Genomic DNA, 22,901 nt, shown 5'->3' on the forward strand with positions numbered 1-22,901 from the left:
GTTGTCCACCAGGACTCCAAGGTCCCTTTCCACAGAGCTGTTCCCCGGCCAAGTAGATCCCAGCCTGTTCTGCAGTCCTGGATTGTGTTTACCCTGGTGCAAGACCTTACACTTGTCTTGTTGAACTTCATAAGGTTCTTATTAGTCCTTTCATGCTTAAGTGCATTTGTATTTTAAGAGGTTAGTACTTAGCTTTAAACTGTATTTGTTCCTTATGCTAGAAAAATAATTTTAAATGAATACGCTGCATTATGAAAAAAAATGGTGTTCTCTATTTGTGTGTTATGTGATATGAAATGCAGTGGGATCTTCATGGAATATAATACATAGCAAAATGAGAAGTTCCAGCTGATATGTGGAAGGAGATACTATCACCTCTAATCCTTCTGGGCTTCGCTTGGCAGCACTTGAGCTCCTACAGATATGACACAAAGCAAAACTGGACCTAATGTGTGCCTGTGGGCACTGCCTGTAGCTCCAGTCATGCAGTCAATGTATAGCTGCTTACTCCTGCCAGTGTTTACCCACTCAAACAACCCTGCAGGACTCTCAGGCAGTTTGTCATAAACCCAGTGAACTCAGTGGCAAAGTTCTAGCTGCAACTGTACACTGGTCCAGGTGTTATTCCTCTGCAAAGTGCTACTGAATTTAGCCTAATTTACTCTTTAAATTGTCATTTGCACTCTTCTTTAGAGTGTACTACTCTCTGGTTTACATTCTGTCTTTAAACTTGCCTTTGCTACTCAAATGGGAAGCAGTGTGCAAGAGACTAACGTTTAGGCACCAGACCAAATACTCAGATATAAAGCTAGTCCCTCTTCCTTAGAAAAACTGTTTCTTTCCAACCTGTCTTTAAACTGAAAGAAATTATATAGAAATCCAGAAAAAGAAAATAAAAGTTTGCATTTTCTTGTGTACTTTCAGTCTTTTCTGGTGTCCTTTAAAAGCTGACATTAACCTGACCATTTCATGTTCCATGGAGTCAGACTAGCTTATTTGGTAGCCATCTCTATGTTGAGGTTGATTTTTATTTTCATGGTAGCCCATAGGGCAGGTATTACACTTGACAAGTGAGTGGAAACTGAGACACTCGCCTATTACTTTTTAATCTGCTAAGCAGGAAAGCAAGCCTTGTAAGTGCCTGGCTTGTGGGAGGTCATCATTAGTCTGTCAAGATATTTCTTTATTGCTATCTTCCATAAATGTATTTGATATGGCAACTTCTAGTTATGCTGTTTTGAACAGACAAGACATACTGTTTATGAAAACAGACTTTGTGGTAGCGGGTAAAGGAGGAGAGGTTGTTTACAATATTTTAAGCCAAATTGTTCCTTTGGCAGGAGGTTTTCTGTAACAAGTGAGAACAACAAGAATTAGCACTCTCAGCACTTCAACAAGCAGAGATTTTTGTCTGTAATGAGAAGAATGAGACTTGTTTGACACAAACTACAAAACAACACAGGAAAGATGAAAAACAAGGGCAGAAATACATTACTGAAGGTGAGGAAAAACAACTTCACTGCTCTACTGTGAATTCAAGATTCTTGCTCATTATAATGTATAATTACAGCTGGCATCATTCCAGAGGAGGGGTTGAAAGAAGGCAGGTCTTATCAACCGTAGCAAATCCTGTTGAGGAACTGACCACAGCAGCATCCTACCCTAGTTCATATAGTCCAAATCACTGCCATTTTATTCTTCTATAGCAGGTCCTTTATGCAGAAATGCAAATGTTCTTTGGACTCCTGAGATTTGAAAACTGATTAGAATTTTTATGTTCCTCCGTTAGGGGTAAAAACAGATTATCCCAAGGTAGACAGCTCCTCAAATTATATACTGATCTGAGAAAATGGGAATAACTTAATTTTGTCATTAAATGAATAACTACTTTCAGCAACTGGTGCCAATGGTGTTGTGTGGCCATTTTTGAATTTTTTTGCTGTCTTTCTGAAGTTTTGAGCAGTTTTAATGGTAAGTTTACTAACACCAGATTCTATTTACTTGAAGTGGGATATTCATCCATGTATCATTTAAAAGCAAATCTTTGGTTTGCTTTCTAAATCTAGTATGAGACTGAGAACAGCAGAGAGTTTACATATGTGGCTATTCTAATTTCCTCTGCAGCTCTCACAAGGAGCAGAGCTTGAACCCAGTGAGGAGACTGAGCTGAAGTAGTTTGGCCATCTGTATGTGTCTGGGTAGATATGTGTATGTGTGACCTCTAGGGCATGGCTTTTGTTTTTGAAAACAATGATGCACCAGGATACTGTAGGGCAAAGTGAATATTTATTGAATTAAAGCTCAGGATTCAAGCTTCAGGTTGTTGTTGGCCAGATATTTCCTGTGTTATGAAATTGTAAGGTTCTTTTTTAACCCTTCCACCTTCCCTCCCCCCCCCCCTTTTTTTTTTTTCCTCTGAGAGCAATTGCAAGGCTAGGTTGCACTGCTGGAGACCTTTCACACCAGTAAATGATGTCATCTAAGCAGAGGTGGATGGCACAGATGAATCTGGACCCTGGTTTCCTGGCTTTGAAATACCTGTTCGTTTGGTGGTGTGTTTTGTTTGGTCTGGCTCCCAAAAGCTCTTCACATCAATCATATCCTAGTTACATTGATATTGTTCTTCTTTTTCCAAGGTCTTCTGACAGCCTCAAAACTGGAACTAGTCATAAAGTATTCACTTTGTCACTTGCTCACCCTGACTCTTGTTGGGTGTTGCATGGCAGCTTGGCTCCCCTCCTTGACTTGTAGCAAATCGTGTATGTGTGCTTCATTTCATTGAAAGCTTGGGACGGGAAACTGATGAAGTGGTCTGGTTGTCAGGGGTAGGGTAGTAGAGGGGGAGAAGCTAAGGCTCTGTGTAACGGAACAAGTCTTATGTGTGCAGCTTTCATTCTGTTTGGATGCAACTGTGTGCTGCTTATTAATATTTCATTTGTATTGCACATGCATGCTGCTAAGAATGGTGCTTATCTAGGCATAAAAAGGCTCTTAATGACAGATCCTATATGTACCTATGGGTTTCGAGAATCTTATTACAGAAGTGATTCTTTTTCCATACTTACAGTGCTAGAGGCTCCGTTTACTTCTGCTTACTATATTGCTGTGGTTTTGTGGTTTTGTTTTTTTTTTTTATAAAGAGAATAGCTAAGAAAATCAAAATGTCCAAGGATCTTAAAGGAACTAAATAATTTTTACAAAAGAGTTTATGAATTATTTGGAATGATTTCTTCCTTTTATTTCCTGTTGGCAATGCTATTTTTGTTACTAGAGCTGTCTGGGGAAGTAAAGATGCGTGTCAAAGCCAAAGGTGTGTGTATTCCATTGTATTTTACCTACAGGTTTTGTTTTAGATCCTGATCTGTTACACAGCCATAAAGCAGGGGTAATGTGATTGTAATAATGGATGCAAATCAGGGTTAGGTCTGCAAAGCATAAAGTGAGAGTTATACTGAAGTAAAGATTTATGGAGCTACTCCTAGTTGTATTGGACAAGGACAAAACCATGGATATCTTCTGTAAGCATATAGATATATATGTACATATATAGATATATATAAAGTTACGGTATATATAATCTACTGAACCTTATTCTTTGTCAGTATGATAAAAGAATTATTAAATCAGCAAGCGGAAAATGAGCCAGGTTTTATTGCTATGATAGGAGTCTTACAATTTCATGTCTATGGTGGCAATTTGGAAAACAGTGTATTTTCGGCTTTCTCTTTGTGGGTTGTTTTTTTTTTTTTCCCAGTGCTGGTATGAACTATAATTAAATGAGGTACCCATACGTTTACATAGAAAGACAAATGGTCTGTTTATTTCAGCAGCTGTTTAATAAGCCACCAGCACAATCAATTAAATTAATCCCAGGAAATAAAACTTGAAATAAAGATGATATCTGCAATCATTTTTATTCATGGTTAGAGACCATGCAGATTCTTTTGACAAGTTGAAAAATCTTATGGGTGATGTTGAAAACTTCAATGTACAAGTGCTAATTCAATTTGAGGGGAAAAAACCTGACTTGATAGAATGGTTTCTGTAGAGATATTACTTGAATATCAAACCCCCAAGCAATACAAAGGCAGCCAGAGTATTGTATGCTCATTCCTTGAATTTTCAAATACTTAACAACTGTGGGAAGTATGAATATGCAAAACTTCCAGACTCTGACCAACATTTCTTGTATTCTTTTCTGTTCCTGGAATGAAAAAGGCAGTGGTTTGTCATTGCATACATATAACTGTTATTAACTCAATTTAAAGTTACATATGGTATAAGGTCATAGGTCTCTAACTCAGTAGAGCATTTAAGTAAATCAGCCTCTTCACCAGCTGTAGCACCTTATATATGTGTGAAAGTGCTCTGTTGAACTGGGGCTAAAATTTCAGCCCTTGTATCTTCACAGCTGTTATGCAGCAGAGATGAAAAGTGCACCTTGCATAGACAGTACAATATTAAAAATTTATTAAGTCACAACTATAGAAATTATAATAGGAACAAACTCTTGCCTTTAATGGTAAGGGTCCTAAACTGTTATCCTCTTCTCTAGAAGAAAAAATATACAAGAGAGCTTTACAATGAATGTTCCATGTGGGGGAATGGTTTGAATAAAAATTCCTCTCCTATGTGGAAGACCCCTTGATCTCCATGAGGATTCTGGGGACTTACTGCCACGTTGGATCTGAAGGTGCCAAAGGCACTGTTAATGTACCTAATTTTAAGTTCTGGGCCAGATCCTGCAAGCTCTTGTTTGCAAATATAGTCCATTATGTCTGAATATTTTGGGGCTGATTTATGATAGTCCACCAATTTGTGATGGACAAAAAAGATGTTTGTGCAAGACAGGATCTTGTGCTTACTGCTGAATGCCCAAAGCTTTCACATCTATTCCTAAACAAGACAGTAAAACCTACAAGAGTCTGTTTTTTTAAAATGCTAAAGTCATATTGCTATAAATAAAGAATACCACCAATCTCTGCAGGTTAACAGGGAAGTAGCAAATCTATTTGTATGTGACTGGGTTTTTAAAACACATTTTTCTTACATTTAAAATAAAAAAAAACTGATCTGTGTGTAGCACTGAAGAATGCCACGAAAAAAAGCCATGAATGCTTTTATCTTTTACAAGACAAGTTTTTATTTTGTGCAGGCATTAAAAGATTTGTTTTGCAAGCTTTTCTTCTTGCAAAGAGATACTTGCAGTCTTTCTCCTTCTTTGCTAGCTCTTGCTGGTGTTGTTTGCAAGAGACTTCTCAGCTGCCTGAGTCCCTTGATGGTGGCAAGTAGGCAAATATCGTAACTTACGACAAAAGCATCAATGCTCTGAGGAAAGAGCTGGCAAAATTTGTATTTGCTCTGGGCTCTCAAAGTTCTAGTGCTCTAATCACTTCAGTGGGATCTGTTGGAGCATGTCTGTCTACCTTCACTTCAGCCTGAATGCTCCTGTTTCCTTCCTGTGGAAACCAAATGGTACAGTGGGCAATGGAGCACAACTTGGTCATATTTCGGTATGGAGATAGGTGGTCATGTGCCCTGCAACCTGCATAGTGCTTCAGGGTCCTTAGCATATGCTAAATTACAGTGGAGGAATGGAAGGAGAACTGTCATTGGAGTCCGGAAATGTGGCCGGAATCTGAAATGAGACTCAGTAAAAGCAGAGCCCCTCAATTGTTCATTAGTATCTCCACAGTGAATTTTCCCCATGGACAAATTTTCAGCTGATTTTTTTTCATGTCTCATATACTTAACCTGAAATGGGAAAATCAGTTGATGTTTCTGCTTAAATATTGTCAAAGAATTTCTCTACCTACTTGCCCACTGTAAATGTGTAGTAATGTACTAGCTGACACATATTATGTGTATTTTACTGACTTCAAGGAATTTTTATCTTCAAGAAACCTGCTGATTTTTAAAGCGCAAAATCATCTGTAAAATAAGTTCACACAAATGAAGAGATAAGCACAGGGAAGGAATGGTGTCGCTTCTACATGCCCAAAGTTCAGAACATGCCTCAATCTTAACTACAGAGGACACTGCCAACTACTGACTAGAATTTAAGGTTTTAGTTGCCATGTGTCTTCCTATCTAACAACTGACAAGTAATTTGAACACTAATCAATATGCTGCTGCTCCCTGAAGTTGTACACATTTCCTAATAATCAATCTGAATTTTTGTTTGGCTGTCATTTGTTAAAGATGATCAGAAAAGAAGGGGTTTGAATATAAATGAACTATCCTATTCCTCTAGGTTGTGCAAAATGGTGTTACTTGGTGTTGACTCTGTAGCTTGCTTTATGCATAAGAAGGCTGGCTCCGTATTTTGGAGTGCTGAATAGAAAATTAAAAATGCAGGCCAGTCTTTAGGAACATTTCACTTACTGTTTTAATAAACTTTTGTTTATGCCTAGAGGTGCCATTAAATTACCAGCCAGACATTAACATACAGTACACAAGGGATCTTGTATATAAGCAATGATTATTACTGTGTGACTCGGATAAAGATTGCTGTAGACATAGATAGTTGCTGGATGGGAGATGAAAAGCAAATACTTGTGTGGAGGAAGAATGGTGGTGCTTAGGCAGAGGATGTGCCGTTTGGTCAGTGTCATGGTTTAAGCCCAGGACAGTCAGCTATGTTTAGAAGTAAATTATTTTCTCAGAGCAGAAGTATGACTCAAGGGGACAGTGGATTGTCATAGTAGAAGAACCTTTGGTTTCTTTCATAAAAATAAGGGGAAGCAAGCACATGGTGTGGATGATTCTGGAGCTAAAGGTATGAAGCATTTTCAAGTGAAGTATTGTTCTGGACTCCTTTAGACAAGGAATCTTTATACCCCCAAAGCATCTGCTTTAGTTGCTGACTGTGAGTGTGCAGGGATGCTGGGAATACTTAATTCCAAATACAACTTGTTCTCTGTGCTTCTGTACCCACAGTAAGAACGTAACAAAAGGAAGTAAAGACTGCAAGAACAAGCTGGAATAAACATGGGCCATGGACACCACACTGTGAAGTATCTGTCTGAGTAAAAGGGTGTAGAGGTAAAATCAGAAAGATGTATTTTGCTGCAGGCCTTGTGCTTGCATGCTTTCACAGACAGGTACAACTTGAAATGGGGGATTGCAGAAGTAAGTCCATCTAGAAGGAAAAAAAATCAAAATCCCTCCAGCTTCTGAAAAAATATATGCCAATTAATTCTGAACTGGGATTTTCCTTTACATTTGATCTACTTAAGAATGCACCAAATGGAAATCTTCCTATGAGGAAAGCTTAGAAATGCTCTCAGTGGGAAAACACACCATCGTAACTCTCCCACTTCCTTAAAGGAATCAGGGTAGAACTCTGCTTAATGCACATCCTCTAAAGGAAATATAAGGTCCTACCTAATACAGCCTCCCTAAGTTCTGCTGCAAAAAAAAACAAACCAACCAAACGAACCACAACAACAACAAAAAAACAACAGACCCCAAAACCCCAACCAGATGATCATTCCCCATCTCTGTTCTTGTTTTTTGCCTCCCTGCTGCACTTCCTGAATAACTTGCACCCACAAGAAGAGTTCCTTCCTTCTGTTGTTAAGCACAGGCTCTGGCATTAAAGCTGTTTATATGGAAAGAAATGGGTGAGATTGGATGAGACTTGTGAAAAGAACAACACAAAATCGACCTAAGATGAGTTGTGTGGTATAAGTTGGATAGATATTAGGCAGTGAAGAGTGCTACTTGGACGTCTTTGTGAAACCTGATTATGTTGTAGGAATACTTAAAGTTCACAGAAGAATAACTCTTTCTTTCCTTGGGAAAGGGAAGCAGAGGACAGAATATCCCAGAGGTAGAGCTCTTCAGCAATGGTCTTGCATGGAACAGATGCTGAGCATGAGAGAAGGGAGGAGTCAGAGGGTTTAGCAACTTCAGTGGCTGTGCCAAAGAAACAAGTGATGGTGTTCAAGCACTTGATTTGCCAGAGATGTAAAAGTCTTGCCTTCATGTATTTGCTTCCATGTTTTTGTTTTTCATTTATGTCATTTTTTACCAGCAATACAGAGTCATGTCCTTAGTTTTAGTTCAGCTTTATTCCCTTGTCCTTATATGATATTTTTTTTAAGTACAAAGTGTCCCAGTTTCCTTAATACTTCATCATTTATTAATGCCACAGATTGCAGGATGAATAGTTCTCAGCATCCTCCTTTTTTTTTTTTCCCCTGTATTGACAGATATAATAGCTGATTTGTTATTAGATAGCTTTTAAAGAACCTCTTCCTCTCTGGTTATATTTTTTTCTTATTTGGTGTATTTCCCAATACCTTATCTCCCTACTTTACTACTCATTTTTTAGGGGGAGTCTTCTTTCACATTTGAGATAATTTTTCTGATTAACTCTGAGGGGGGAAAGTTCCGAAACCTTGGGGGGGGGGGGGGGGGGGGAAGGGGGAAGGGAAGACAGAAGTGAACCTGATCAATATCAGGCATATCAGACCCATTTATTAATGTGTCCTCATGCCTCTCTAGGAGAGGACTTGTGAGGATGTCTGCAGGAGGTGGAGGAGGAGTTTGAGCTTTAACTCAGTTTGGAGTACTGCTAGTGGGGATCTCCTGGCAGCTTTGGCCTGGTGGCCTCTGTTTGTACCGAATCATCTATGGTATTAATTACTGCAGCTGGTACTAACAAGGACTACAGTAAAGTGAGGTTGGTAAGTGTATATGCACTACAGTTACTTGACTGCAAGTATGACTGTAAGCTCCCCTATTAGCATTTTAAGAAAGGTCTGATTAACTAAGGGAAGAGCAGGCAAAACCATCCTTTGCAAATCTGTACCCTAATATGTATAACAAGCTGCTTGGTTTCCATTCTGTAGGGGGAAATCATGGCTGGTGAGGACTAAATGGTCAGGCTGTAAAGTTATGAACATGATTTGATGTTCAAAATAGTCAACAGAAGTCAATATGCCAAGCTAAGCACAAATGATGTGTTCATGCTTACATCTTTCTGTTGCATACCATGTTGATCCTGAGACTCTAGTCTCCTAAAAGACCAAAGTGGCCATAGTCAAATTTCACCATTACTCTGTCTGGGGAACGTATTTGGCTTTTATCCAGACTGATGAAGAGCTGCATCCTGGCCTGTGGTGAAGACATGCCATGGCAATGACATGCAAACATCCAAGAGGCATGAAGGAACAGGTGCTGTAGCAGGATGAAGTCAAACTGACAAATCTGTGAAAGTCTAAGGACAACTTCTCTGGCATTCTCCCTTCCAGAAACTAGTGAATTTGCCCTGTTTCTCTGCACTTTTAAACTCTTTTGTAATGTTAAAGTCAAAAGTGACAGACACAAGAGAAATAAAGCCCTACCTTCCATTCAGCTAAGTGAATATGAAATTTGGAGCATGGGCTGTCCTCTCTCTTGGAAGATTTTTATACTGCAATATACAGCAGAGGTTTTTATATCGAGACTGCTCATTTTTTAGGTGTTTTGGTATGACTATTGTAATACTAGAAGGTTATTTTTGTAAGTGTAAGGAGAAAAAAACATGTCTCTCAAGTGTCTTACTAACAGGTTAATTCAGTTAATTCCAGTTCTTCATTGTGAAATCATCCAGAGAAGCAATTTCATGTTCTCAGCTTCATTTTTCAGGTTTAAATATGGACAGCTTTTCATCATTAAAAAAAAAATTTTTTTGATATTTTTAAATTGCAGCTAAAGAAGCCCATAATGTGCTCTGAGAACAGCTTTATTATGCTAGTTGCTTTTTGGTTTTCTTTCTTCTTTTTTAATTTTTTTTTTTTAATCCAACCTTCTGAATCCATTATAGCCCTGCTGTCTACCAGGAAACCATATTTCAAGTGCAAACATGAAAATTTCTCTAATCTATATGGTCTCTTAAAGGTCTAGGAGGAGAAGGAAAGAGACTATCATGAGCAGAGCAGCACTAAGCCAGGTTCTGTTTCTCTGTAAGAACAAGCAGGTTCTAGGAAAAGGATCAGCAAAGTCTTGTTTGTTGCCTTTTAAATTTTCTTGATGTCTAAGATCAGTGCATGAAAATTTCACAATAGGCTCTTAAATAAAGAAAAAAAAAATGCTTATTTTTAGATACCTAAACATGAGGACCCTTTGTTACAAGTTAAAATCCCCTCATCATTATGCATTTAAAGCCTTGGGGGTGGAGGGTGGGGGAAATAGTACTGTTACAGAAATAAACCCATATAATCACAAAACCTTTTATCATCTTTAAGCTTCTATGTAGAAAAGCATACCTATATGTGTGTTTAAGTCCCATTAAGCACTGTTCTAAATTGAACTTGTACATAATTCCTATTAGTGCATTTTGTTAATGGTAGTAAGTCTCACATCTGGCAAGACCAAAGTGCTCACAGGTATTTACTAACATCCAGTAGCAACAATTGAAAGATCCCTTGCAGATGCCTGAAACAGTATAAGGACCTAGGCCAGGATGGAATAACAGTTGTGAATTCCATTTCTATAAGGAAAACCAGCTAATGGGATCAGTATATCAATCTCTTCAAGCACCTGAAAAATCTGAGATCATGCCACTAAGTGCTTGTGAGAAATATAAATGCGTTGTAAACTGTCCCATATATTTCCACTTTTTCTCCTCAACTTTCCTATTTATAATTAACACCTCTCTTTATCTTGTTCATCCTGAATATCTTTGTTCTTTTCAAGTTAAATTATTTAATACTATCTCTTCTTCTCATTTAAGCTCCCTTTATCTCATGATCCCCTCTCCTTTATATTGAAATCTCTCCTGTCTAAATGCATAATCAGATGACATCTGCTACTACGAAACTTAAAAATCCCAGCACATTCCCTAAAATAATTTAACTGTGTAGTTATTAGGCAGCAAGGTATGTTGCGCAGATAAGAAGCTGGGTACGCAAAAGAAATAGGCTCCATACGGCACAAAGGGGAGCTGATGTCTTGGCATCAGTTACAAACCACATAAGAGTGATTGCTCATTACATGAAGCCCAGAAACACCTAGTCCAGTTCTGCATCTTTGCAGACATGAAACCCAGTCATTTATCACATGAATAGTCCTGTTGATGTCAACAGATGACCTGTGAGCAATGAAGATTTGGTGTCACATAGCTATGCATGCCATAGAAGCTTTTGTATTATGCAGAAGGAAGCACAAAGGCCTTTAGAGGCAGGAAAGCGTCTGGAAGCCCCGTGATATGTTTGCAGTTGAAAAAAGATGAAAATTTGGTCATGTGAAATCAGAAGTTAAATTCTCATTCCTGTACTGTCTAAGCCACAGCTAAATATGTTACAAAATGGTGATGTAATGGAGATGTATGTATGTATGTATGTGGCAGACCATTCTGGGATCTGGTTGAGTCCCAGTGGTTAATTAGGATATGTATATTATCCGTATGGAAACCTGATAAGGAAAGTGAAATGTTGCAGGATATACTTTCAGATGACAGACACTGAATTGTCCCTCTCTAATACTGACCAAATGCCTCAATGTGGATGACAAGTTGCCTTGTAGCAAAAGAGATGCTGTCTTGCAAACAGATTTGGGACATGTGAGAGTCCTGCCAATATACAATATACTTGCAATGTTTTCTTCCTTCCTCCTGTGTGATAGGGCAGGGCTTACAAAGTGCTCTCTTATTTAAAAGCAGAAACAATTTCATTTCTTTCACTTGAGACTTACACATTTATCATAATTGAAGAACAGCTTTTAAACAAAATCAGCTAAAACATCTGGTGGTTTAGGTCTTTTGATGCACATCTTAAAATACCTGTGTGCAATCTTCAAGAAGATGAGAGCTACATGAATCCATGTCTTTTGTAACTCAGTTGGCAAAAGAAATTTGTTACAAACTTCAGATCTCTTGGAAACAAATTTCCAGGCAAAACATCCACTCAAAGCAACAGAGCCTTATTAAAGCTTCTTTTTCTTTAGTGAGTAGAAATAAAGCTTACTTCTTCTGCCATATCTGATGACCACTGTGGTTTTCTTCTATTTCTTACAATTTTTTCTTTAACTGTTCTAAATCTAATACATGGTGAGATTGTCTCTCTAGAGAAGAGACAGGCTTCGGGCAGCGCACAAGGGATGATCCTTTGGAGGTGAAAATTAGAAGAATCTTCCAGAGTCTTGGACTGAACCTGAGGCTTCCAACTTCAGCCAATCAAATCTGCTGTGAGCAAGCATCTGACACTTGTTAGCAAAATGAACATGGAATTAACTTGGGTGGCAGGCAAGATTAGAAGTTCATAATTAGTATCCACCTGCAAAAAGTGAGGGGCAGAAATAGCACTATGTAAAAACAATGATGCAAAACCAGGGAGAGGCTGCTGTCTTAACTGCAGCATTGAATTTTATTGCCAGACTGAGAAACCTCCATACCCACTCCTTCTCTGCATCCATCTACAGCTTCTGCAGCTACTGACATTGCAGCAACTTCATTCACTATGAAATTTGGCTGCTTCTAACTTCTGATTGCTTAACTTTCAGCCTCGATAGATCTACTTTCTGTTAGTAAAGCTTTCCTGAATTGTACTGATGCTGTTTATGCCTTTCAGCCCTGCTGGTGCAGAGTGAGGCAATGAATCAGCTGGGCTGGAACCCTGTTAGGAGCTTGAGTGTTGCATATGCATCCACGGCAAAATGACCTGGGAAACACTGGACATCTGCCTAGTCTCCTGCTGTATTCAGGTCAGAGGGCGTTCTTGCTAGTGTGCTTTCAGAGCCATGTGTGAAAAGATGTAAGCACTCTGATCTATGAACTGTGCCATGTCCTAGAACTAAGGCCATCTCACCTGCGAATGAGTATCCACACAAATATTTCATATAGTTTAGATGACAAACATTGACTTTCCAACTTTAGCTGAATCACCCTGTCCTTCCTGCGCAGTAATCAAATCCTTCTATACACTTTATAATCACAGCTTTATAACAGCTATTATGCATTTATTTTCTCCCAAATCTGTCAACCTGTAGCAGTTGCACATGTAAATGCAGTGAAGTTTTGCAATCTGGCACTTGTATCTAAGAAGGGAGCAAGGATCAACATGCACTCCAGTAAACTGTAGTGAAGCAGTGAAATCTGTTATCTTAAATGCACATTTTGGATCCCCTTGTGGGTGCAGGAAGGCATGTTCAGTCCTTATTAAAAAAAAAAAAATCAGCTATGACCTACACGTTTAGATAAATGAACCTCACAGGACACAAAACATCATATGCCTCCTGAAGTAGCTGAGCTCACAAATGAGTTTTGAGCTATAAACATTTATTTACTGGGTAGCAGAGATCAGGGCTGTTCTTGGAAGCCTGAATGTATCTTCAACAGAGGCTGCGAAGTATAAACTTACTTACGTGTCTGCAAAGCATGCAGCAGATCTGCTGGGTGTTCTAAGCCTGCCGGACCAAGGCAGCCGTAGCAGTACTGAGTTTCACGTGTTTTGAACGTTTTGTTTCATGCTTTATCATTTTCTTGTTAATGTGATTTAGAGCGAGGGGATTGCGACCGCGCAGGGGCTGGGCTAACGAATCCATCAGGTAAGCAGCGACAAGACGGGAACAGAAGGAACGCGCGGTCGAGCACCACAGCGAGGGTTTACGATACTTTTTTTTAAAATGGAAATGTATTTAATACTGAAACAAGCCCACGGCCTCCGCACAGGGGATCGTCTCCCGTTTGGAAGCCGGCTCGCTCAGCAGGTATCCGCGCACGACGGCGTGGGGCAGACCGCAGGAGCCGACCGGTACCGGCAAGTCGCGATAGGCGCTTTTCCTCTGGGCAAGGCAGATGCTTTCGGGTCTGCTCAGCCCGGGCGGGCAGGCGCCTTCCTACTGCAAGACCAGGGTGAGCAGAGGAGTGATGAGGCAACAGCCGGTCAGTCGCTCGGTAACGGGACACGGGGGCTCGCGCACCGGCGACACGTCTGTGACCGAACGGTCGCCACCGGTGCGGAGCAAATCGCTTCGCAGTTAGGGCTGCGGGGTATTAACCGACAGCGTTTCCACTGCCGGCAGCCTCAGCCCGCTCAGTGACCCGCGTCCCCTGCACCGGGATGGGGAGTGTCCGCGCTCCGAGGAGCACCACTGCCTCATCCAGCCGGGCCACGCGCACCCAACGGCTGCAACAGCCAGCTCGCGCCCGCCCTTCCGCGCGTCAAACGCGAGGCGTCACGCAGACGTTGTAATGTACCAAAACAGCGCGCACTCATCCGCCCTCACTCCCGCACGCTGCCCCACCGTGCCAGCCGAGCACTCGCCCCTGCAGGGAGCGCGCCGCCCGCCGGGACCGGCTCTGAGGGCCGCCCTCACGGCCTGACCGGCAATAGCAGCAACGGAAGCGGCCGGCGGCTTCGCCGTCCCGTCACACCACCCCGCGCCGCCTCGACCTACTGTGACTGTCGGAGTCGCCCCCTCGGTGCCGCGAGGCAGCGTGGGGCGAGCGCAGCCAAAGCCAGAGGGCGAAGAGGCGGGGTGTCGGCGCTGCGGGCAGGCCGTCGGTTGGGGGCTGCGTATCTATTAGGAGGTGCGTGGTAGTGATGGCGGCGGTGGGTGAGACTTTTCCTGTCAGCGGATCCGGCTGGCTCTGCCGGCGGGCGGAGGGGCTGCACCCCGCCCCGGCTCTGCGCCGTGGTGCTCCGGAACGGGTCGTGCTGTGCCGGGCGGCGGGGACCGGCGGGGCGCGCCATGGGGCTGCTGGAGCGCCTGCGGAAGGAGTGGTTCATTCTCGGGATCGTGCTGGTCATCACGGTGGCGCGGCTGGAGCCCGCCGTTGGCGTCAAAGGGGGTGAGTCCAGCCGCTGCCCCGCTGGGGACGGTTTGCCTCGGCAGCTCCGCTCGGCGGGCGATGCAGGGCGCGCCAGCGGGGCCACCGGAGCCGCCGCCCGAGAGCACAGGCGGCGTCGGGGGTCCGGCCGTACTTTGTCAACTCTCGGTGGCCGGCGCTGACCCCCCCCGGCGCACTTCGGTCGTGCGGGTCGGACCTGGCGCTGCCCTGCATGGGCCCCGGTGGGAGAGGCAGGGCGTGGAGCGGGCCGCCCCAGTGCTGGGGGTGCGTGCAGGGGAGGGTCTGTGGGCCTTTCTTGGGGTCCCTGGGCGGGGGTGCTGGCAGTCTCGCTGCCGGGGACGCTGAGACTTGCTCGGGTGCCCTTCTGGCATCGGGGCACCACCGCAGAAAGTTTGGAGCTCGGGTTGTGAGTGGTGCAGGAGGGAGAGCCGCAGGGAGCGGGCCGGGACATAGCCGGGCCCTCCGGTAGTCCCTGTACCACCAGCAGCTCGCCTCTCGGCCGGTCAGTCAGTCAGTGATTCTCAGGTGCTGAAGAAACAGTCTGGGATGTGTTCCTGTATCTTTGCTAGGCACTGCACCAGTTGCTGGAATAGTAGCTTACTCTCTTTGGATTAGTATCAGTGAAACCCGGATAGCAACTTCCTTTTTGCATGTACTCTTGTTAAACTAAGTAGTAACTTCAAGAACTCTGAGATGGGCATGAAGTCATTGCAGTTTGGTGTATGAATGTCTCCTGTGAGCTTCTCGGGAGGTGTAGTTTATGGTATACTGCCTTAAAATCTCAGGTACTGTATTTCAGCCAGATGATTTTTCTTTTTACTTTATAATAACACTCCTGTATTTTAAAGAGCTGTTGTTGTTGTTATTGTTCCCTCTTAATTCATCATGAAAGATGAGTGAAAACAATGAAAATGGTTCAGTGCAAAATGCTGCCAAATGCTCACGGTAAACAAATGAGAAGTAAGATCTGCCCTTTTCTAAGCAGCGAGGACTTGTATGTTTCTTGGAACAAGAGCTGATGAAACATCCAGTGTTGTTTAAAAATAAGCAGTATATCTTTAAGTATAAACGCTGGCAGCATGTGCTGGTTAGTATCTATTGTAACTTCAGTTCCAGATATTTACAATTTTCAAGAGCTAATTTAATTTTATATATATATATAATATATGTATTTCCAACTGGTCTTTGAAGGTTTAAGAAAAGGAATATAGAACATATGAACAGAATTCCTCTAGCAGTTCCATGTTATTGGAGTGGATTAAGAATCTGGCTATTCTTTTATGTGCATAGTTTTTTTTTTTCTTTAATTGTATTTTTTTTTTTTTTTAACAGAGCTGAAGTTTGGGGATAGATGGTTTTTCACTGAGGAGCCAGCCTTTCCCCCTTTTCCCCTTTAGGTTCTGGGAAAGACGAATGTGATTAAAAAATATATGGCTCTGAACACTTGCTGTGGCAGCTAAGGCTCCAGTACTTCATGGAGTTCAGGGTAGGCAAATTTCTGCTGTGCAAGGATCCCTTCTAACATCTGTGTGCTGTATTGCATAGGTGAATAGGACCCACATGGAGCTTCTTGCAGGTTCCATGCTATGTCTTCAGCAGACCTTAAAGACAGCTTAAAATTGATAGTATGAGGTGGCTTGTCCCTTTCTGTTTGATTGTCATGCTAATTGTTAGCAGCAATGTGGGAGATCCTTTTAACTAGGATATGAGATAATTTTCCCTCAACTTACTTCCTGCATGGAAGCACTATGATGGAGCACTTCATTTAATTATCCTGCTGCAAAGAGATGTCAAGCTTTGACATGATATTGTTCCTGGGACAACTTGCTTGAAAAATCTTGTAAGCATTGATTCAAACTCATGAGCACACCTTCCACAAAGTGGTATCTATCCCTTTTCTGAAGCTGTGTGATCTCAGTGGTCTGAGGAAAAAACAATATTTTTGTCTTCTTAAAGCCAGAAGAAAGAAGAGGTGGGGGGTGGGAAATATCAACATATAAAAAAACCCCTTGGTTTGTCATCTTCCAGCTGACAAAACCATGCACTGTAATTTGCAGGGCCTTTCCAATGGTATGGGTGGTCCAGCATCCTTACCAGTGGAACACAAATAACAAAGATTTGTGCTGTTGCCACCTTCAGGTTATAAGCCAAGCCCTTTTTGAGTGTTTTCCTATTTGATGAATGAGCCTATTTAGTTCCTTTGTGAACAGCTTTCCTGACCAGTCTTTCACACAAGAGATGAAGGGGATCTGTTCTGAGCAGAGTTCCCTGTGCTCCATGAAGGTGTGTTTGCTCTAGTCTTAGAGGTTTCTCCTGTGTAAAGGAGTTCAGGCAGTCCAGCAAAAAACATTAAAATAGAAAAACTGAGTCCTGGAAGAACCACTGTTTTAGCCAGACTAACTGACCCACTGCCTTTCTGCCCATTGTGTTTATGCATGTACATATATGCTCTAATCTTCTAAAATATTAGAAAAAGTATATAGTCTGTGTATTACATAGTTTTCTGTATAACTTTACATGTATTTGTATAATTTTTCTGTTTACCTTTGTCCTATCCCCCCCTGGCTATTCAGTTAACATGCCATAATTTTGCAAGTAGCCGTGTGCTTTGTTGCAACTTTAACTGTTGCATCTCTTGGCATATTTTTACCTTATGCTTTGTATAGATTGGTTGGTTGGTTTGGTTGTTTGGAGTTTTTTTTTGTATTTAACACACACCATTTCAGTGTCTCATCAACAGAGCCCTCTCTGGGGGTAGGATTTGGGTTTAAATGACTTCAGATGCAAATTTGATTAGACTCAGTGTACGATCAAATCTCTCTGAGGATCATTTACCTTACTTCAGTGTGACCATCAGTGTATCATTCCTCTGAAAGAGCAGAAAGGATCTCTTCTGGAGTGTCAAGTAAAGGCTTGTTTATCTGCTGCTGCAGTTTTGCTCATGACAACTTACTGTCACTTGTAGAGTTAGGTAATTACTTTGGTCCTAAGTAGACTGCTAACAATGTCTTTCTAATGACTGGTTGAATGCTTGTGGAAAAATGAGTATATACAGTTTGTGCTTGGTGGCCTCTGAAGGCAAAGTGTATTAAGAGAATTCATTTTTATAGGAGTATAAAAAGTATTTTATTTTAATATTCCTGAAAAAAGTATACAAATATATACAAATGTAAGCCTTAAATATAGTGGAACCCATGGAGGTGCAGGCATCTGCCCTTGCTGATCTCACTGCAGCGGTGTGTCTGAAATGTGGTGTTGTAGGAACAAGCCATTTTGCCACAGCCCTGTTGTAAGGGAATAATACAGAATTGTATTGCCCAAGGAAGCTGTTGCAAAGTATGATTGGGTTTCCTCTGTGCAGGCAGCTGGACAGGTGTGTGTGTTGTGGGGGAAGGACTGAGACACAGATATGTGAATGATATTGATAGTCCTGTGGAAGAAGCAGCTAATATTTTTATCTGAGTGTATGGTTTGAGTTGCTGATGCTATAGGGACACTCTGATGACAGAACTGTGAAAAATTCCCTATTTTCACATTTCCACAATTTGCCCGTTAAGTTACAAGTAGCCTGTAATCACGGAAGCCAAATTTGTATGACATCATACCTCACTCTCCACTCACTGGCTTGCTTTTATTGAAAACCAGCATGCTTTCTGTAACCTAATAGAAACCCCATTATTTTTATTAGAGACTTTAATGATGAGACTTTCTCCAGGTATTTTTCTAAGTATTCTCATTTACTTTCATGTAATATATGTGTATCATTATATCTTTGATGGTAGTTCACTTTGTTTTCTATGTCTGTATTTTTTAGGACCCTTGAAACCAGAAATTACCATAACTTACATTGCTGTTTCAGCTATATTCTTTAACAGCGGACTCTCCCTAAAAACTGAGGTACTGTAATTTCTCATTGCTTCATTCTTGTTTTGCTCTAGAAAGATTTGTGTTGCTTTTGATCAGGTTTGAATGTAGTTGGACTATTTAATTATCGTGCTGTTGTTGATGATGCTGGAAAAATGGCTAACAAGAGGAGATAAATACTAGACATTTGTGGACCCCTCTTTGATTTCAGAAAATTATTCACAAAGCAATGACCATGATGAGAAGGAAAGTGTGAATAAATTTCACCCATCCATAGAGAGGGAGGGTTAATTGACTTTGCAGGGCTTTGACTAAATGAAAGTGTTGAGAACAATTCTGAGACTGGGTCTATGCCCTGGATGTGTCCCGAACCCAAATCGTGAGACCCAAGAGAGCACCAGCACCTGCCTTCTGTGATTCGTTCTGCTCTTTGGCTTCCCACTGTTCAGGTGAGATACAGGCCAGAAAACTGGGATAGAAACCAGCATAGGGTAGAACGTTGTAGTGAGCTAAGTAGAGAGGGGCTATGTGAAGTCTCCATGCCTCTGTAGGACAAAAAAAGAAGGTTTGAGCTCTTTGTGCCTCTCTCCTTCATCTCGCCTGCTGCTGCGATCTCTAAATAACACTAGGCTAGTCAATTGACAGGATTGATAACAGGCAAAAACCTGTTGGCTTTAAGTTACCATGTTGGGTAGGCACAGGACAGCAGCTAGTATCAACCCAAAAGGGTTCCTCTGCAGATGCAAGGCCAATACAGGTACAAAGTCTTGGCAGTCTTTTCCTATAGAATTTAGTTGTAGACATTTGGACTTGAAGTGCCTATGCACAGCTGCATATTGCAAACAGTGAGACTTGTTTCAAATTTTGTCATGTTTTTTCAAAGAGAAACAGGGAGTAAGAAGAGATGAAGGGGGGAACTTAGTGATGTGTAAAGGAGGCATGGAGGAAAGAAACCGTGGCTACCTGCCAAGAAGAGATGGAGCAGCCAAAGTTTGAGTGAAACACTGCATGTCTCTCCTAGTCTAGTTTCTTGATTCCTTTTATACTGGTGGCTGTCCTAACAGGTGGTGTCATTCATATGTTGCATGATACTGACGCCTAAAGGAATCGCCATGATTTTGTCAAATGAGCTTCTACGCAAACTGGGAACAGCTGGAACTGTACAAATTGTATGCATTCCACAACAACAACAAAAAAGTATCTATACCTGTATCATGGTTGTAGAGATAAAGTTTCTAAAGGAGGTGGTGTTTGAATTCGCAGCAGCCTTCTGCATGTGTCTGCTGGCAGTTTTGGCCTCTGGTTCTGCTGGGACACAGTGTAAGTGAAGTGAGTAGCTTTAGTGAATTCTGTAGCAGCTATTTCAAGCCTTATGGCCCTGTGGGGAAGCAGGAAGAGCCATGTTATCTATTTGCCTGGGACAGTGATTAATCCTAATGGAAATAGGCTGCAGAGAGGAGCTTGCTTCTACAGAGAAGAGAAACCTGAAACACAAAGCCTGAGTAGTACTGGTGGAGTGGAGTTTTCTGCTTTCAGTGTTAGGAATCTTTGCATGTAGAGAAAAAAGTCAAACTTCTTTCCTTTTTACTTAGTTGTATCCTTGAAGCTTTATATCTATAAAGCAGCTGTGAGTGAGTGTGAAAGCAATAGCATTATCAATGCCAGTGTCCATCTGATTTTTCCAGTTAAGGTGATATGACTTACAAGTTCTTGGGCAATTGTCTTATTTTGAATTTTCATAACTTTTTTTCACCTGTGGTTCTAAAAGCAATATATTGATGCAAACAAAGCTTTTACAGGAGCTGATATTTATGTCTAGGTAGCTGACCTCAGGTTCTTTTGGAAACATTAATTAGGACTCATGCTGTACATCCAGCTTTATGTTCCATCAAGAAGCTTTGCCTTTCTTGAATTTCTGCCATGGAGGCAGAAGATAAAAAGGAAGAAAAACATTTCAGTCATTGTACCTTGTGCTATTACTTTCTAAAATGTATGTCAAAAACTATACTTAAATGCATTAGGAGGCCAGGCCATTATTTCATTAATATATTTTGAGGCATGTTTTAATTGCTTAAAGCACAACCTGAAGTTGGTATTATATATAATTTTAATATATCTTTTTATTAGATTGCAAAGGAAATAGCTTCTGCTTTTGTCTTTATTAGTTCTTGACCTGTGTGCTGGCTGTTTACCTTGGTTAATATGTTAGATTGAAACTAGTGTTTGGTATGCTTTATGAAATAATAAAAAATTGTGCATTAACAGAGGCCTTCTGATAAATATGACAAAACTAGAAATAGCTGATGCTCTTTTAAGATTGCGCTTTAGGTTTTATCTCCTGTGAAAGCTCATGCTCAAAAAAATTTGCTAACATGCATTCAGAAAGCATTTTACAAAATAATTGGCACTGTTCAGGGAGAGTCTGCCTGTGCATGGGCTTGTGACATTTTCAGATCTAGAGGTGGCTGAGGTCCTCTTATACCTGTAGAAAGAGTGAGTCCAGAAATAACAAGAACATTTGATTTCATTTTAATGTAATGCTCTTTTAGTCTTCAGTGTCTGGATAGCCTGCTTTTTTAGAGTGAATACCTCCTGTAGGGCCCCAGAAATTAAATCACATACTAGAGTTATCCATTTCCATGAGGAATTTGGCAAGCCGCTGAAAACACTGTTTGCTCTGTGTGGGTGTTTTCCCAGAGGAGTCCAGCTATGACCATCTAAGCGTGGCTGAATGGCAACACAACTCATGCTGACCAGTGAGAAGCTAGGATGAGCTCTCTAAAGGGTTTGAAATACTGGGAAAGACAAGGTAACCTGTCCTACCTGGCGTGCAGAAACAAAGTCATAACTAGAAGCTTCCAGTAAGTTTTCTGAGACTTCTGCTTTTGAGGTCTGCAGTGACAGATGCCTTTGTAAATAGCTTAAGAGGGTGAAGGCTGTTTGCCTTGGTGTTTGTTTAATGATGACACTGTTTTAGGAATAACTATTCTAACAGGCAATCACTAGAGACGTTCTAAAGACTGGTAATTTGTATCTGCAAAGACCTGTTCCACTAATACAGCATTCCTTCTTGTACTAGCCTTCCTTGCTCCCTGGAAGCTCTAACCAGTCTTGTCCAAGTTTTTATCTTGGATTTTGCTTTTGAAAGTATGACAGCTTTCTTCAAATCATATATTTTTTTAAAGCATTTCCCAGTTGTAAAAAATATTTACTCAAAAGGGCACTTCTGTATGTGTGATGGTGCTTAGATTGGGGGTGCCTTCATAGATTAGGCCACTAAGACATCTGGGGCTGGACATGACTTGGCAGGGAAGAAGGAGGAATTAGCAGCTTTGCTGAAAGAAGTCACTTGCTCTGTTTTTTCTCAATGCCATTATTTACTTTTAATACATACACTTTTATATGCAGGTATTTCCAAGTATCTTGTCTTCCCGCACAGGATGTGTTTCTACTACTAGGTGTTTAATTTTTGCTTTCTTTTTGAGATAAGATGAAATAGTACTACAGTGAAGATACTGGCCTGCTCAAGAACTTTCTGTCTTTAAAAATAATTGTTGTTTCATTCACGTGTTTGAAACAACATTCATTCATTTTTAACCAAGTGCTGAATGTAGTGATACTTTCTTAGTAAAACCTGATCAAGATGTAAGTTTCAACTCTCTGTTTTGTGTAACTTGAAGAATACAAATGAAAGGGTGTGTGGGGTTTTGTGGAAGGTTTTTAACCCTAACCCAAATTTGGGAGATAATTTTATTATCTATTTATTTAGTAATAAAGTAACAAGGACTCAGTGCTGAATTGCTAGTACTTCCAGATGTATAATTACATCTCTGTGCATTTGGATGGTTGAAAATGCAATATTTGATTGTGTTTCATAAAAGTTCTTCTTTCTGGAAGCTGAAAGAGGGTGGCACTTGAAGATTGGCTGCTGCATGAATATACATGGAAATACACTTTTTTATAATCCTTTTTTTTTAAATGCCTTTGGGGTGTCAGCTGGAGAACCCTAGCAAATTAGGTTTTGAATAAAAGTGCCATCAGTTCCTATTGCATTGTTTACTTGAGAAGAGAGCAAGTTATTTTGAGAGGAAAAGGATTTTTTCTTCTCTTACGAGCTTTGAAATGAGCTGAAATGTACAAAGCTTTTTCCCTTGTACTCAAAACTGTGTAAAAGATCCTTGGAGTGCCCAAAAAACAAAAGTGGAGACATGGAACTAACTGAAGACTTTATTGCTAAGAATACTCAATCACCACACAG

At 41.0% G+C, this 22,901-nt stretch overlaps 1 protein-coding gene across 17 annotated transcripts in view; it reads left to right on the forward strand.

The window, feature by feature from the left end:
- The first annotated feature begins 14,513 nt into the window (after window positions 1-14,513).
- SLC10A7 (solute carrier family 10 member 7) overlaps window positions 14,514-22,901 on the forward strand; it is a 143,457-nt gene continuing 135,069 nt past the window's right edge. For 3 of the 17 annotated variants that reach the window (XR_009741267.1, XR_009741268.1, XM_061441274.1), the window contains exons 1-2: window positions 14,541-14,779; window positions 18,594-18,676. Coding sequence is in view for 7 of the 17 variants with exons in the window: in XM_061441274.1 (XP_061297258.1) it covers window positions 14,680-14,779; window positions 18,594-18,676 (183 nt within the window). In the remaining 10 variants the exon portion in view is untranslated. Of the gene's footprint in view, window positions 14,780-15,152; window positions 15,305-16,134; window positions 16,266-16,324; window positions 16,412-17,515; window positions 17,685-18,593; window positions 18,677-22,901 lie in introns of those variants that run through there. The other 14 variants (XR_009741263.1, XR_009741266.1, XM_061441255.1 and 11 more) reach the window with 10 other exon arrangements.

This window comes from Pezoporus flaviventris, unplaced genomic scaffold (genome assembly GCF_033815535.1).
Source record: "Pezoporus flaviventris isolate CSIRO_AGI_PZ_B2104156 unplaced genomic scaffold, CSIRO_AGI_Pfla_v1 ptg000002l, whole genome shotgun sequence".
NCBI lineage: Eukaryota > Metazoa > Chordata > Aves > Psittaciformes > Psittacidae > Pezoporus > Pezoporus flaviventris.